Genomic DNA, 14894 nt, shown 5'->3' on the forward strand with positions numbered 1-14894 from the left:
AGTATCACCATTAGCCTTCATCTCATTGACAAGATTCAAAGTCTTTGAGAAAAAATATGATATTTTTTATGTACTTTCCATCTGCAATAATTCATACTTTCTCTTTAGGGTTTGCAATCTAACCTTCTTGACCTTGTCAGACCCTGTGTAGTAGCTAACCAAACCATCTCATGCTGCTTTAGCTTGTTTAATATAGATAACACTGTCCATGAGAGATTCATAAACCCCTTGATGAAGAATATATGTAGTTTTAAAATTCTTCTTTCTGTTTTCAGTTAATAGATTTTGCGCAGCTCCTTCGACTACAGCTCCTTCTGCTGGTTCTACATAACCATCTTTCACAATATCTCATACTTCTTGATATGTACAAATATTCTCCATCTGTAACCTCCAAAGTTCAAAGTTTTTGCCTTCAAACACTGGCACCTTGATTGAACTTAAACTCGTCATCTTCTTCAACTTAACTTCTCATACCCACATCCCTAGAATCTGATACTAGTGCTCTGATACCAGATGTAGAAAATCTGATATCAAAGACTTAATGAAAGAACACAAAACTAAACTCAAACAAACCTCTCTTAATTGATGTGTTTCGACTCATGGCTCAACAACCTATTTATATGATTAACAAACTTGACTCTCAAGTAAAAAGACTTTCCTAACACAATCAAACTCTAACAAAGAAACTTCTAGACAATTCTCTCGTAAACAAACTTGTAATACTTGCAACCCAAGTAAACTTCTAAATACCGAATATCATTGTGTCAACAATACTTGTTGATCCATTCACATCGTGTCAATTGTACCAGTTGATCCAACCACATTCTGTCAACTCTCATAGTTGATCCACACTACTGGATCAGCAACAACTGTTGATCCCTTCTGTCTTCTTCATAGTATCTTGGTTTATTCTTCAACATGATAGAAGAGTAATTTATGCTCGATCAATTATGATGTTCTAAGATGAAAAATTATGCTTTAGAATTGTTGTCTTCTTCATAATCTAATTTTATAAGTTGCCAAGGTGAAAAAAGAAAGTGTTTTAATTACCAAAATTGGTTATAATAAAGGTGTGCACAAGTATGTAACACTTTTAGTGATATCGTCGTGATCGAGCACATGCATGCTACCAATGTCATGCCATAAATTATTGAACGAGATGTGTAGTTCTTCAATGTCTTTTTTTTCTTCCATGAATTCCAAAGTTGTTATTGTGTTTGTGGGAGCTGTTGTACTTGATACTAACTTCAGCAACCTTACTGGATCAGGAAAAGAAGAAAAAAAATGATGGAGGGATAAATTGAAACCGTGCCGTTACAGCACGGGTTAAGCCCTAGTAACAGACATAATAAAATAATATGTAGAAGTTTTGAATTTTTTAATTAGATATTTTATATTTTTTTGTCTCTACAAATCACAAAGACTCTTTGCAAATTTCATTTTTCTATCTCTAGATTCTCTATAAATCACATAAACTCTCCAATAAACTCTCAGAAAATCATTAAAAATCTCTCGATTTTGAGAGAATTTCGGGATCATTCAAATAAAAAATCTGAAAGAGTATGGAAATTTCACTCAAATAAAACTTTTTAACTATAGAATTACTTAAGAAGATAAGTAAATAAAAAAAAAGAGCGGTGTTGAAGTATCATTTCTCAAACAGTGCCTATGCATTTTGCATACCACACTACGTGTGATTTCTTTGCTAAACAATTAGAATTAGAATTAGAATTAGAATTAGAATTAGAATCACGATTCTTGGGTTATTTATAGATCCGAAACCCACAAATTCAAGAAAACTGTAGAATAAGTACGGATTTAAGGGTCTCACGAGTCATGACCATCCCCTACACCTACACTAGTTCATAGCTAGAAGTACACCACATGGTTTCAAAAGCAAAGACCAAAAAGAAACGCAAGCATGAATAATGGGAGAACATCTTTGTGTCAATGAATAACCCAATGAATCTTCTCCGAGTATCCCCTAGTCCTTTGTTTAGTTGTTTGTTGGTATTCACGAAAAACAACTACCGCCACAAGATCCGGTTCCTAGTACACGTTTCATGAGATCCTTGATTCATGAATCGGTAAAAGTGAAAACTCTTTATATAGTTGTAGGTCCCACATTTCACCTCAATTCATAAACCTATTTACTACTGACAAGTGTCACTTAACAAAGATACCCATTTCTATAGGATCCTTTGAATTTACTCTTAAAAACCAAATCACAATCATAAAACCAGAATACTCTTTGTTTTCTTCTTCTGGGTTTTTTGGGTTTGTTTTTTCAGAGTTTGTGCTAAGAGAGAAATGACAGATACAACAGATGATATTGCAGAAGAAATATCATTTCAAAGCTTTGAAGATGATTGTAGATTGCTTGGTAGTCTTCTTACTGAAGTTCTTCAAAGAGAAGTTGGTCATAAAATCATGGACAAGTTTGAAAGAAATAGAGTTCTGGCTCAGGTACTAACCAATCTCTATTATATCAGAAAATCACACCATCTTTCTTGTTTTGTTTTCACTTAGGTTGTTGTTTGTTCTACTTGTATTACTGTTGATGTTTTTCAGATCTTTTGTCTGTTTTGAGTTTCTGGGCATATTCATCGTTTTCTGTTAATGTTTCTTGTATTGATTCTTAATCTGTTATTTGTCTGATCAGAGTGATCTTAATATGACCCAGAAACTGAATCTTTTTGTATCTACTTTGTTCGATTAGTTATGTTCCATGCACACCCATAAAAATGATTCACATGATTGTATTTTGTTTTTGATGTTTAGCTGTATAAGTACTCTTCTTTTCCTTAATAGATGCTAAAAAAAAGAAGGTGCATATGTGTGGGTTTGGGTGATTTGATTGATTTTGTTTCTGTTTTTGTCAGAGTGCATGTAATATGAGGATGGCAAATATAGAAGATATGGCTGAGCTACTTGAGAAGCAATTAGTATCTGAAATATCCGATATGACTCTCGATGAAGCTTTAACTCTGGCTAGAGCATTCAGCCATTACCTCAATCTAATGGGTATTGCTGAGACCCATCACAGGTGAATATATTGTTCAGTTTGTTCAAAAAGATTGTCATCTTTTTTTATTGGAGAAATCGCAACCTGTAATTGTTTCTTTATGCAGGGTACGTAAAACAAGGAACATGACAGTTTTGTCAAAATCTTGCGATGACACATTTAATCAGTTGATACAGAGTGGAGTTTCACCAGATGAGCTCTACGAGACGGTCTGCAGGCAGGAGGTTGAAATTGTTCTTACAGCGCATCCTACACAGATAAACAGGCGAACATTGCAGTATAAGCACATTAGAATCACGGTAAGATGTTTTGGTATACTGTTAGTGTGATCAACTAAAGTACGCTTACGATTATTGTTATTTGGATCTTACTAGACTTCTTTCCTTGCAGCATCTCTTAGAATACAATGATCGACCTGATCTTAGCCATGAAGATCGCGAGATGTTGATAGAAGATTTGGTATATCTTGCCGCTTCTAATATCTATGGATAACCTTGTCTTTTGTTGCATAGCATGAGTCCATGAGTGTTGACATGTACATCTGGTTTTGGTAGGTGAGAGAGATAACTTCAATATGGCAGACGGATGAACTGAGGCGCCACAAACCAACACCAGTAGATGAAGCTAGGGCTGGTAAGATACTAGATTGAAAAAACTACCTATCTTAATGGACCGGGTTCTCTATAATTGTACCTTTGTTATGTATCTTAGGTTTGCACATTGTGGAGCAGTCTCTTTGGAGAGCAATGCCTCACTATTTACGCCGTGTCAGTAATGCATTAAAGAAGGTGTGTACATTCAATTCTTAATTATCAGTAACTCTTAATTCTTACCAGATGCTTTTCATCCATTAGCCAAGTGATCAGTGGAAAGTTGCTCTTCTTTAAAGACAATGAACTCCATTGGATGCTTTCTGCATTAGGATGATACTAGTAATCTGTTAGTGGAAACTATCATGTTCATTGAAGCTATCCTTTGACATTCACAATTTACAATGTTGTAATCTTTCACACAGCACACAGGAAGGCCGCTTCCAATGACCGCGACTCTTATAAAATTTGGCTCTTGGATGGGGGGTGATAGAGATGGAAATCCTAACGTAACATCAAAGGTGAGTTCAGTACCAATAATTACCTTAACTTTTTTCCCTTTTCTCTTGAAGTAATGCTTGACATTTTAGATTCTCATTTTATGAACTTGTGCTTTTTCCAATGGTAGGTCACAAAAGACGTAACTCTTCTATCACGGTGGATGGCAACTGATCTATACATCCGTGAAGTTGACAGCCTTAGATTTGAGCTCTCTATGAATAAATGCAGTAATGAACTGTCGAGATACGTACAGGAGATCGTACGAAAAGGTTTGTACTATGACTTATCTTCAGGATTCCCTCAAAAGAAAAAAAAAATCTTATGTGAGTGCTTTCTACAAAGCCTGTATACTATGTTTCAGCCTGTTATTTTATTTAGGCATCCTGCTTCGTGCAATTTGGCATTACTTTTGCGTGCCGCTACCTAGGCGCACTGTTTAACTGCTAAATGTGGTTATCTGGGGAAACTTTTTTTTCCCTGTAGAAGCTGCATCTGAGGAGCAACCTAAGGTTTGGAATCAATCAAAGAATTACAGTCCACAAGCTCTGGCCCTGCCAACGCAACTTCCAGCTGGTGCAGCTCTGCCGTCTTGCAAAGGCAAGTCTTTCTCTGTATTGTGGTTCCTCTCGGACTCTATGCTATTATTGGTAGTTGGAAGTTTATTGAAAACTCTATTTTGTGGTGTAGACGATGGGGAATCTCAATACCCAAGACTGGAATTTCCAGGCTCAGATCGTCAGGTAAAAGATAACTAGCTAGGCAGGTCTACCTTTGGTTTCAGTTATTTCCCTTACGCGTAAAATTGTCATTCTTAGCTTTGAGGAGCAACATGTTTAACAATTTCTTCATTTTAATCTGTGAGTCTAGGAAGTTTCGGCTCAAAATTCTAAGAAACCATTCAGAAACGGAAACACTGGTATACCTAACAACATCAAAGCTTCTGCTGGCAACGTTCAGTCACCTGGAACACCAAAATCTGGCAATCAACTCCTTGCTCAGAGAAAACTATTTGCAGAATCTCAGATAGGCAGGTCTAGCTTCCAGAAGCTGCTAGAACCAACCCTGCCCCAGCTTCCTGGAAATGCTCCATACAGAGTTTTCCTAGGTAGTGTGAAGGATAAGGTAATGGATTTTTCCTGCGACCAACATTAACTCAAAAGAGTTCATTGGTTTGTTGTTTTTGTTTGTCAACACAAGTTATCCATTTACCAAAATATTTTTTTTTCTTTGAATCCTCATACTTCTTTGATCTAATTCTCTATTGTCCCTGTATCCAATGAATTTAGCTAATGAAAACGCGGCGACGACTGGAGCTCTTACTTGAAGATCTACCTTGTGACCATGATCCTTTGGAATACTACGAAACTTCAGATCAACTTTTGGAACCATTAATTCTATGCTACGAGTCCTTGGTATATAAATCTCCAAACAGTCAATTTTCATGTGTTATTTTATACTTAGATAATAAATTGTGCGTGTCATCTTCTTGTGCAGCAATCGTGTGGGTCTGCCCCCCTTGCTGATGGAAGACTGGCAGATTTGATCCGAAGGGTTGCTACCTTTGGGATGGTATTAATGAAGCTCGATTTGCGTCAGGTGTGTTTTTGACTTTTTGTTATTGTGGTTCTGAGCAGGAATATGTTTTGACAATCAATTTGATGCATATATATTTTTCTTCCTTGTTTCAGGAATCTGGCAGACATGCTGAAGCTTTAGATGCAATTACTAGATACTTGGATATGGGAGTATATAGTGAGTGGGATGAAGACAAAAAGCTGGAATTTTTAACTAGAGAGCTCAAGGGCAAGAGGCCTCTAGTCCCTCAGACAATAGAGGTAAGCATTTAGGTCTTGTCGTGTCCGTAGCTGGAATCCTGGAATTACAGATGGTGCCTAGCAATTAGAATCCAGAAGAAAGTTGATTCTTGTTTCCTTTTCTATTTATAACCATTTTATGTCTTTGCTCATTTTGATGGTCTATTACATTATAGGTTGTTCCTGATGTGAAAGAAGTCTTGGACACCTTCCGCGTTGCTGCTGAGTTAGGGAGCGACTCACTCGGGGCCTATGTTATTTCGATGGCCTCTCATGTATGCAACTATATTGATATTTAAAATTATGTTCTCACATTTTTGATCTACTAATTAGATGAACAGCTTGTCTAGCATCTGTTTCTCAAACCTTAATACTAAGTTGAATCATAGATAACGTTGACCCCGCATGTGATATGCAGGCAAGTGATGTTCTGGCTGTGGAGCTCTTACAAAAAGATGCTAGACTAGCTGTTAGTGGGGAGATTGGGAGACCCTGTCCTGGCGGAACGTAAGATATCAACTGAAAAGAGTCATTTCTTAAATTTCTAATCCTAATAAAATATGATCTGTAAGCCAAGGTTATCTCTAGCCAATCTATTGGAGGATGACATGTATAAGAAATGGGCGAAACAAATTGAATAAAAACCTGCATCACTTATATTGGTTGTTTCCTCATTTAACAGGTTAAGAGTAGTTCCTCTATTTGAAACTGTGAAAGACTTGAGAGGAGCTGGTTCTGTGATCAGGAAGTTGTTATCCATTGATTGGTACAGGGAGCACATCTTGAAAAATCATAATGGACATCAAGAGGTACATATTGTAAAATAGCTTTGGGAGTCTTTTCTTATTGAAGCTTTAGGTTGATGAGATTAATTGTTCACCAGGTCATGGTTGGTTATTCTGATTCGGGTAAAGATGCTGGACGCTTTACTGCAGCATGGGAACTGTACAAAGCTCAAGAGGATGTTGTTGCTGCCTGCAATGAGTTTGGCATTAAAGTAACACTGTTCCATGGACGTGGAGGGAGCATTGGTCGTGGTGGTGGTCCCACACATCTTGCCATTCAGTCCCAACCACCAGGTTCCGTAATGGTAAGCTATCCTATTTCCAATTACTTCTGTTTAGTGTCAAAAAGTAATCCATGCTATAATGTTTTGTCCTATTGGGCAGTGCTTACGCTTCAAGGCTTAAAATCAAAATTGAACCAAATTCCTTTCTTTAGCTGCTAAACAAAGATTTGTGTTCAAAATAAAGTTGAAAATACAAGATTACTAAACCAAACATGATAAATGGCGATAAAATTCAAAGCAGTTATGTATGAACTAACAGAGCCACGGGGTGCTTGTTTTGCACTTTCAGGGTACACTTCGATCAACTGAACAAGGTGAGATGGTGCAAGCTAAGTTTGGGTTGCCACAAACAGCTGTTAGACAGCTTGAGATCTACACATCTGCCGTACTTCTTGCAACTCTCCGGCCACCTCACCCTCCAAGAGAAGACAAATGGAGAACTATTATGGAGGAAATATCAAACATCAGTTGTAACAGTTACAGAAGTACCGTGTACGAAAACCCTGAATTCCTTGCCTATTTTCATGAAGCCACTCCACAAGCTGAGCTTGGGTTCCTTAACATAGGAAGTAGACCCTCGAGAAGAAAGAGCTCAACTGGTATCGGGCATCTTCGTGCGATTCCATGGGTATTTGCATGGACCCAAACACGGTTCGTGCTTCCAGCTTGGCTTGGTGTTGGTGCTGGCCTAAAAGGTGCATGCGAGAAAGGATATACAGAAGATTTAAGAGAAATGTACAAAGAATGGCCGTTCTTTCAATCGACTGTAGATCTTATAGAGATGGTTTTAGGAAAAGCTGATATACCTATAGCTAAGCATTATGACGAAGTTCTTGTTTCTGAGAGCAGAAGAGAACTGGGCGAAGAACTGAGGAGGGAGTTACTGGCTACGGGAAAATTTGTATTGGTGGTTAGTGGGCATGAAAAACTTTCGGAAAATAACCGCAGTTTGAGAAGACTCATAGAGAGTAGACTTCCTTACTTGAATCCAATGAACATGTTACAAGTTGAGATACTAAGGAGGTTGAGGCATGATGATGACAATCACAAGCTTCGAGATGCATTGCTTATCACGATCAACGGGATAGCTGCTGGTATGAGGAACACAGGTTGATTTGCTGAGTATATGAGTATTCTTTGAGTCAAGTGTTTAAAAACCCTTTCTTTCCTTTCCTTTGTTTCTTTTTTCCGATTTCAATATTTATAAACATATGCAATGTGTCGTGTCTGGTATAGGAGAACATACATGATAAGTTTATAAATTTTGGCAACAAGGAATTTTAAATATGAAGGATTATGTATACTGCTTGTTATGTGTTGCTTGTAGCTAACCGAGACGAGTGATTTCAGATTTTTCGTCTAAGTCTCACAATTTGGAAAGATTTAAACTAGTAGCTCACAATCAGGGAGTCTGACAAAGATACAGTTCTATATGTGAATCCCTGAGTCTGCCTTAGGTAACATTTGGCAACCAAATGTCTCAGCAAAAACTGCTTGGTAGGATCCAGACAAAATCTCCATCTCAAGAGCGAATCTGGATAAACAAACTGCAGGTAGCTTTCAAGGATGCAGAATGAGATACAAAATAGCAATTAACTTGCTTAATCCAAATCATCTCATAAATAGCAATCAACTTCATATAAAATAGCAAAAGATAGAGGGGAAGTCATGCCCAAATTCAAATCTGCTTGGGTGGGATCCAGACAAATACAGTACATATCCTAAAATAAACAAATCCAAGGAAACTAATTGAGAAAGAAAAGATTACTATCCCAACAACAGCACAAAAGTTCGATATGTTGAAGAGGCTAGTATTGCACTGATAGGTTGCTGGTAACGGTGCAGAACCAGATGTAACCATTCTGATGAAGCAAAACAATCCCAAATGCTTGGCCTTGAAAGAAACAGGCTAAGAGAAAACTGAAAACAGGCAGAGAGAAGTAGCGTCAAGAGAGATGCTCAAGATATACTCCCAACAATATTTGGAACTCGATCTAGAATGTTAGATGAATACAAGTCTTTACTAAAGCATTGAGTTCAGAAGCATATATCAGGACGACTGTTTACAAGAATTCTACTGTGTTAACAAAATTAGAGAACCTAAGTACAGGCTACACAGACATACAGCTCCGTACTGGCAGGTGTGAAGTGGGTGTATCAACTCTTTATACGTGCACTTATCCTCTAAATCCTTGCTGCCAGCAGAAACATTATTCGTTCTAATTCAGTACAGGAGCCTAGCTATTATTGAGCCTTTTCGTGGAGAAAGAAATGTAGCATTATTAAAAGACAAGAAATCATCTTAATTGCAGTGAATTGTGCAGAAACAAAAACCATGTTGGTTGTTACAGAAAATGAAACATTCTACTTCGCATATCTATATCCTTATACATATGCAAAACAGAGTCGTGTCGAACTGCAGATACTACTATATGCCTCTAAGTTGTAACCTTACTCTACTTTAGAACTTCATAACAAAATATATAAGCAGCTATAAAACAAGTAACGGAAATAGCCAAGTAGACATTGATAGAAAGAGAGGCACAAATAGCCATGAAAGATAGAAAACTCCAACTTGGAAACTAAAAATAAAGCCGACATACATAATAGTACTTTATATAAGACCCACATCCAGAACAACAATTACCAGATTAAATGTAGGTGCCTGCAGATGCATTCCTTGGCAGTTCCTTGTATACTTCATCTACATCTCTTGGTACGTCAACCGTTTCCATTGTTTTCGTAGTCTCCTCTCCTAATGCTTTCAGTGAAACCAAGGTGTTCATATGCGGGATTGTTTCATATATATACCTTTCCTTGCCAAAATCCACAAGTAGTTTTGAGGATAAAGAATTTAGGTCATGAATTTGGACCTTTGTGCCTGAGTGACATAGAACTGTACCCCTACACGAGAGGGCAAGTGATTGATGCGTATCCGTGTTGCTTAAAGCGAACTCTTTTATCCAACTTAATGATCCGTCTTCTTCCTTCTTCTTCAAAAGCAATAACTCAGATGTTTTCCAATAATTATCATAGCGGACAGCTGATAAATAACCCCCCAATACCCTGAGTATATAATCCGAACCCCCCAATGGCCCGAATATATAATCCGAAGAAGTGGGAAAAGCTTCAGGTATTTCGACAAAAATTTCATTAGCCAAATCAAAAGCGACAACGTTGCACTTGCCTGTTTTAAGGTTCCAATAAAGAGATTCATTCACAAACACACCACGGACACATTTAAACGAATCCAGTTTTTTGTTGAATTTCTTCTGTAAGTTCCTCCATCCCTTGCCACTGCCCAGTGTGTACACCTCAACTTGTAAAAAATTGGGTTCTCCCAGCAAGTTAAACATTCTAACAACCTTGTACTCATTAGTCGAACCGAAACCAGAGAGCAATCGGTCACCATGAGAATGAGCTAGAAGACCAGGTGTTCTCTCAAATACAGGCAAATACACACATTCCCTGGTGATAGGATTACAGATATAAACAGGCTCATAGTTGACCCAGTCATTATCAGGGCATCCATTTAGACAAATTAAACCGTTGCATGCACCAGCAAGATAGTAATACATATACGGAGCAGGGTTTATTTTCATTCTTTTAACTCTATAAAAAGGTGGGTTCTCTGACGAACTGTCATCATGATATTCTAAATAATGAAACTTTCTGTAGGAAAAACTCGAATAAACAAAATCGTCATTCACCAACAGGAAAGTAGACTTACCACCAGAATCAAGATCCTCAAGGCAGCGATCCAAGTGAGTTTGAGAAAATGATGGATAACTAACAACCTTATTCCAAGATTTAGACACTAACTTGCACTCTAGAACTAATTCAGCTGGTAAACGTGTTAAAATGTTGAAGACGATCTCTCCTGGAAGCATATCGAAGTTCCCCATCACAGAGTTAATAGCAATTTGAAGAAGAAGAAGAAGAAAGATGAGATCACGCGATCACTATAAGGTTTTGAGAAGAAATGGGTTTTGTTGGAGCGGGTGAGTGAGTGAGTCAGGAGGAGTTCCTTCGCCTGATTTTAAGAATTGGACTTTGTAGGGTTTTAGGGCAAGAACATAAATCAACAGAAATCTGGGATTAATCGTGTCCACACGCATTAACTTGTACGGACTATTATGAGTCAGACTGTCTGACTCAGGCATGAGACAACAGTGTTTCCTAGTACGAGACAAGCCAAATGCATTCTTTTCAAACAGGGAGAAACAATTTGCTCAGTCCTGTGCTGCAAAGCTGAAGAAGATATGAGAAAGAGAGGGTGAACCGTGAAAAGTTGAGGATTAGGTCTAGTCCGAGATCTGACATTTACTCCCGAAGCATCATGAGTGCTGCTGGTTGGGAAGTTTATATCTAAATTCCAAATGCCCCAAATGGATACATAAAGTGTCAGAAAAGGAAATGAGTTATAACAAGTAACCTGTTATAGGTGCGGCATTCTAATAGGATAAAAATGGTCATTACATGATCATTCAAGGTGTCCCTTATAAAAAAATACTGGAAATGACAAATTAATCCTCATAATTGATAACCTAGTTTAATGATGATAATCAAGTTTAGTGTTAATGATTAATTTCACTTGTATTAACTCAAAATCAGATTTTTAGAGTTAAAAAAAAAAGTTTGGAGGAGAAGGTCAATCTCAATCAATTGAAGAAATTAACCAACAAAATGAAGAACCAGGACCTGAAAATAATCGGGTATACTTCTAAATTAGTCCCAACTAGCTTTTTGTTGCTCAAAGTTATCTAAAATACGTAAAAAATTCATTTTTTTTACATTTCCAGAGCTAATTACGATTGGAATTTTGCTCATAACCAACCGTAAATCGAAGTTACGGTTCGTAAAAGATGAACTACCAACCGTGACTGGTTAAATTTGAAGAAAACCCAATCGTAAAACCAGTTACGGTTGGTAACTAAATGCTCGATACCAACCGTAATGAGTTACGATTCGTAAACTAAAATGGTTACCAACCGTAACTGAAGAAAATTCTCAGATATAAGAACATACGGTTGGTAATTGAACTATTACCAACCATAACAACATCAAAATATCCACTTACGATTCGTAATTGAGTTAAAATCAACCGTAACTCACATAAACCCAGAAATTTCAATTTTCATTTAAAACCCTAATTTTTGATAGAAATTAAACTTAAATCGAACAAAATAAACCAAATCGTAACTGGGTTTTCAAAACATACCTCATATAAGTCATTACACTACACTTGATTAATTTTCGAATCGTCGATTAATCGAAGATGATGAAATTTTGAGTTTTAATGGAGGTTACGGTTGATGGGAGGAGGAGAAGAGAAGAAGAAAGAAAACAAATTTTCAATTTAGCTTTGATTTAGGTTAAAAATGGGGAGGATAATCTAGTTAATTTACACCCTTTATAAGACATCCCCTAACCAACTAGAGGGACATTACTATCACACTGCCGCCCCTCTAATAAACCATGCCGCCCCTATAACAAGTTACTATAATAAAGGCAAAAGATGTGAGAACCTCCAAAAAAATCCCAAGTCATACCACAAAAATGGTTTGTACCGATATCTAATCTCTTTACAAAAATGAGAACAATTACAAAATTGAGTTTCAAAATGAGGAAGTTCTCATTATTAGGGAAAACAAAGGCATCCGCAGCAACAATGTTTTTCTTTCAAGGAGCTCTATCAAAGGGCTTAGTGTCGTTGTAACAAACATCCCACACAGCATCCATGGCCTCCTTTGAAGCTGTTTGTGAACAATAAGGGTTTGCAGCCATTGACAGCATAACTCTTCTTCTCACACATTCCTTCAGAGAAAAATATATTCAAGGTTAGCCATGACATCCACCCTCCTAACTCTCTTATTTGCATATAATCATAGTCTTCAAATTTCAATTAGCACTAAGTCATAACTTGAGGACTAGAAAATAGGATCAGTGTAACTGTGCAAACACTCATCTCATTTACACATTTCATTGATTGTTTTTTTTTAATAGAAAACCACCAACTATAAAGGAATGCTCGGAATAGATCAAAGAAGAGAAACAAGTGTAACAGATATAAAACCTAGTAGGGGCATGGAATTATGAGAGACAACCAAAAATCTTAAATGAATCATAACCAAAGTGAAAGACAAGAAAAAGCGAGAAGTCGCCACCCTATTCAAAAAAATATCTTATCAACAGTGTTGTATTCAGCCCAAGATATCATGAAAGCAGCATGTTGAGCTAAGTTCAAGGAAAATCAAAGCAACTATGTGACATTTGATGGTAGCAGGATATTTGTGAACAGTTTAAAGGCAGACGTGGTAGTGTTCTTTTTTGCCGAGCATGAGAATATCAGGGTGACTTTTTCTTACTTAGCTAGATCATTGAACAAGAAAGGAAATGCATACAAAGTCAGATATTTGAACCTTGTAGGATTTGCAGTTTCTCAAACAACATCCTAGGCTCAGATTTGAAATATATAAGTTATACTTCCATTACATAACATGCTATGGCCTATGTGAGAGACTTCTATACTGACAAATATCTAATTCAAAACCCTTTAACCCAGTACATGATTCAACTAACCAAAAAAAAAACGACAGGTGCTATTTAAAGTGATAGAAGAAAGGAGGAAAACTCACTTGTTCATGACCTCTTAACTTCATGAACCCACGCAGCAACTCGCGCTTGTAGTGGCAATCACCACTCAGATGTCCAGCACGAATCTAAAAGTCATTAAGAATAATAGAAGTTATCCCAGGTACTATAAAAGATCTCCACAACCCACATGTAGATGTACATTTCAAAATGGCAAAATATGAGACTGGACTGGAGGTTACCTCACTGCAGGCGTGATGAGCACAATTAGTCCAATCCAAATTTGCAGCCCTACAGTCATCATAAGCATGAATCAATTCATGGATAACCACTTGATTCACCTCATCTTGTAAGTTCATATGGTTACTACATACTATTATCTACACCCACATAAAGAAGTTAATTAGCAAATAAACAAGCACTTAATGTGCATAACTAAACAAAGGTTACAGAAGAAAAGGCAATACAAGCATTAGATTGTGTTACTGAACTGACCCCTTTGCCACGAACGTATCCACCACTAATCGCCTTATCACACTTGATAGCTTTAATGAAATTCTCCCCAATTACACAACCAGCTTTCTCAAGATTCTCTTTCAGAAACTTCACTGTTGGAGCTGTTCAAACAAACAAACAAACACTTTTTAGAGCGAGATCTCCAAAACCCCATGGAAGAAGAGATAGACAGAGAAAAAGAGGGTTACTTCTGAGGCTTTTCCTGATCATGTCTTCACATTCTTCTACAGTTTTGCCTCCATAGGGATTGAAATTTCCTGAACCTGCTGCTGCGGAGTCGTCCATTTTCTGAAGCCGGCACGTTTCAGAAACCCACTGCGAGCCCAACCCGTCTACCCCTACATATCAATACTACGAAAAGATCCCTCCTTTCCATAGGGGAGCTGGCAGGAGTCGAACCCATGACGGCTGTTTCTTATTGTTCATTTCCTGCTGGTGTTACGAACACAGGTTGACCAAGATAATGGTCACGAGTCAATGTCGCCGTATTGCATCTCCTTGGAGGCTAATTACGGCGAGCTATTAATGATTCGAGCAATGTAATAAGCCAATACACTCAAATAATGAAAATAGGCCACCCCAGTCAGTGAGTACAATCGGATTACCAGTGAGCAACATACTGCAGTGTCTTTCTATGACCGGGTGGTCAAGCGGCCTAGTAATAATACGTAACAGTGGTGCACTATCTACAACATGGCATATGACAGAGATGTGTGGCGTATCCAGAGTTGCAGCTAGGCAAAGGCATATGCCAAATAAGGTTTGGACATGGGCAAAGATGCAAG

The 14894-nt window shown here is 37.5% G+C and overlaps 3 protein-coding genes across 3 annotated transcripts; 1 reads left to right on the forward strand and 2 right to left on the reverse strand.

The window, feature by feature from the left end:
• Positions 1 to 2241: 2241 nt before the first annotated feature.
• LOC113275659 (phosphoenolpyruvate carboxylase 4-like) lies at positions 2242 to 8300 on the forward strand. Its single transcript, XM_026525201.1, has 19 exons — positions 2242 to 2466; positions 2883 to 3046; positions 3132 to 3324; positions 3416 to 3484; positions 3580 to 3658; positions 3737 to 3813; positions 4041 to 4136; positions 4244 to 4385; positions 4600 to 4713; positions 4804 to 4856; positions 4984 to 5238; positions 5403 to 5528; positions 5611 to 5712; positions 5805 to 5951; positions 6107 to 6205; positions 6349 to 6437; positions 6613 to 6739; positions 6814 to 7020; positions 7289 to 8300. Exons 1-19 carry the CDS (start codon positions 2311 to 2313, stop codon positions 8111 to 8113), a joined length of 3120 nt encoding a protein of 1039 aa, XP_026380986.1. The 5' UTR covers positions 2242 to 2310; the 3' UTR covers positions 8114 to 8300.
• A 291-nt stretch (positions 8301 to 8591) lies between these two features.
• LOC113275660 (F-box protein At3g07870-like) lies at positions 8592 to 11064 on the reverse strand. The gene is made up of 2 exons (XM_026525202.1): positions 9647 to 11064; positions 8592 to 8919 (listed from the first exon to the last, which is right to left on the reverse strand). The coding sequence occupies exon 1, from the start codon at positions 10902 to 10904 to the stop codon at positions 9651 to 9653; it is 1254 nt and encodes a 417-aa protein (XP_026380987.1). The 5' UTR covers positions 10905 to 11064; the 3' UTR covers positions 8592 to 8919; positions 9647 to 9650.
• A 1484-nt stretch (positions 11065 to 12548) lies between these two features.
• Positions 12549 to 14435, reverse strand: LOC113273923 (mitochondrial inner membrane protease ATP23-like). Its single transcript, XM_026523491.1, has 5 exons — positions 14298 to 14435; positions 14089 to 14210; positions 13836 to 13973; positions 13638 to 13721; positions 12549 to 12816 (listed from the first exon to the last, which is right to left on the reverse strand). The coding sequence occupies exons 1-5, from the start codon at positions 14392 to 14394 to the stop codon at positions 12682 to 12684; spliced, it is 576 nt and encodes a 191-aa protein (XP_026379276.1). The 5' UTR covers positions 14395 to 14435; the 3' UTR covers positions 12549 to 12681.
• Between the last annotated feature and the right edge of the window lie 459 nt (positions 14436 to 14894).

Source organism: Papaver somniferum, chromosome 4, assembly GCF_003573695.1.
Source record: "Papaver somniferum cultivar HN1 chromosome 4, ASM357369v1, whole genome shotgun sequence".
NCBI classification, from domain to species: domain Eukaryota; kingdom Viridiplantae; phylum Streptophyta; class Magnoliopsida; order Ranunculales; family Papaveraceae; genus Papaver; species Papaver somniferum.

Excerpts from the sequence above, each read along its gene's own strand:
- LOC113275659 (XM_026525201.1), top strand. The coding sequence starts at position 2,311 with ATGACAGATACAACAGATGATATTGCAGAAGAAATATCATTTCAAAGC. Across the intron at positions 2,467-2,882 it reads GAAATAGAGTTCTGGCTCAG|AGTGCATGTAATATGAGGAT; the intron begins GTACTAACCAAT and ends TGTTTTTGTCAG. Across the intron at positions 3,485-3,579 it reads AGATGTTGATAGAAGATTTG|GTGAGAGAGATAACTTCAAT; the intron begins GTATATCTTGCC and ends TGGTTTTGGTAG.
- LOC113275660 (XM_026525202.1), bottom strand. The coding sequence starts at position 10,904 with ATGGGGAACTTCGATATGCTTCCAGGAGAGATCGTCTTCAACATTTTA.
- LOC113273923 (XM_026523491.1), bottom strand. The coding sequence starts at position 14,394 with ATGGACGACTCCGCAGCAGCAGGTTCAGGAAATTTCAATCCCTATGGA. Across the intron at positions 13,974-14,088 it reads GATACGTTCGTGGCAAAGGG|ATAATAGTATGTAGTAACCA; the intron begins GTCAGTTCAGTA and ends ATGTGGGTGTAG. Across the intron at positions 13,722-13,835 it reads CTCATCACGCCTGCAGTGAG|ATTCGTGCTGGACATCTGAG; the intron begins GTAACCTCCAGT and ends AATGACTTTTAG.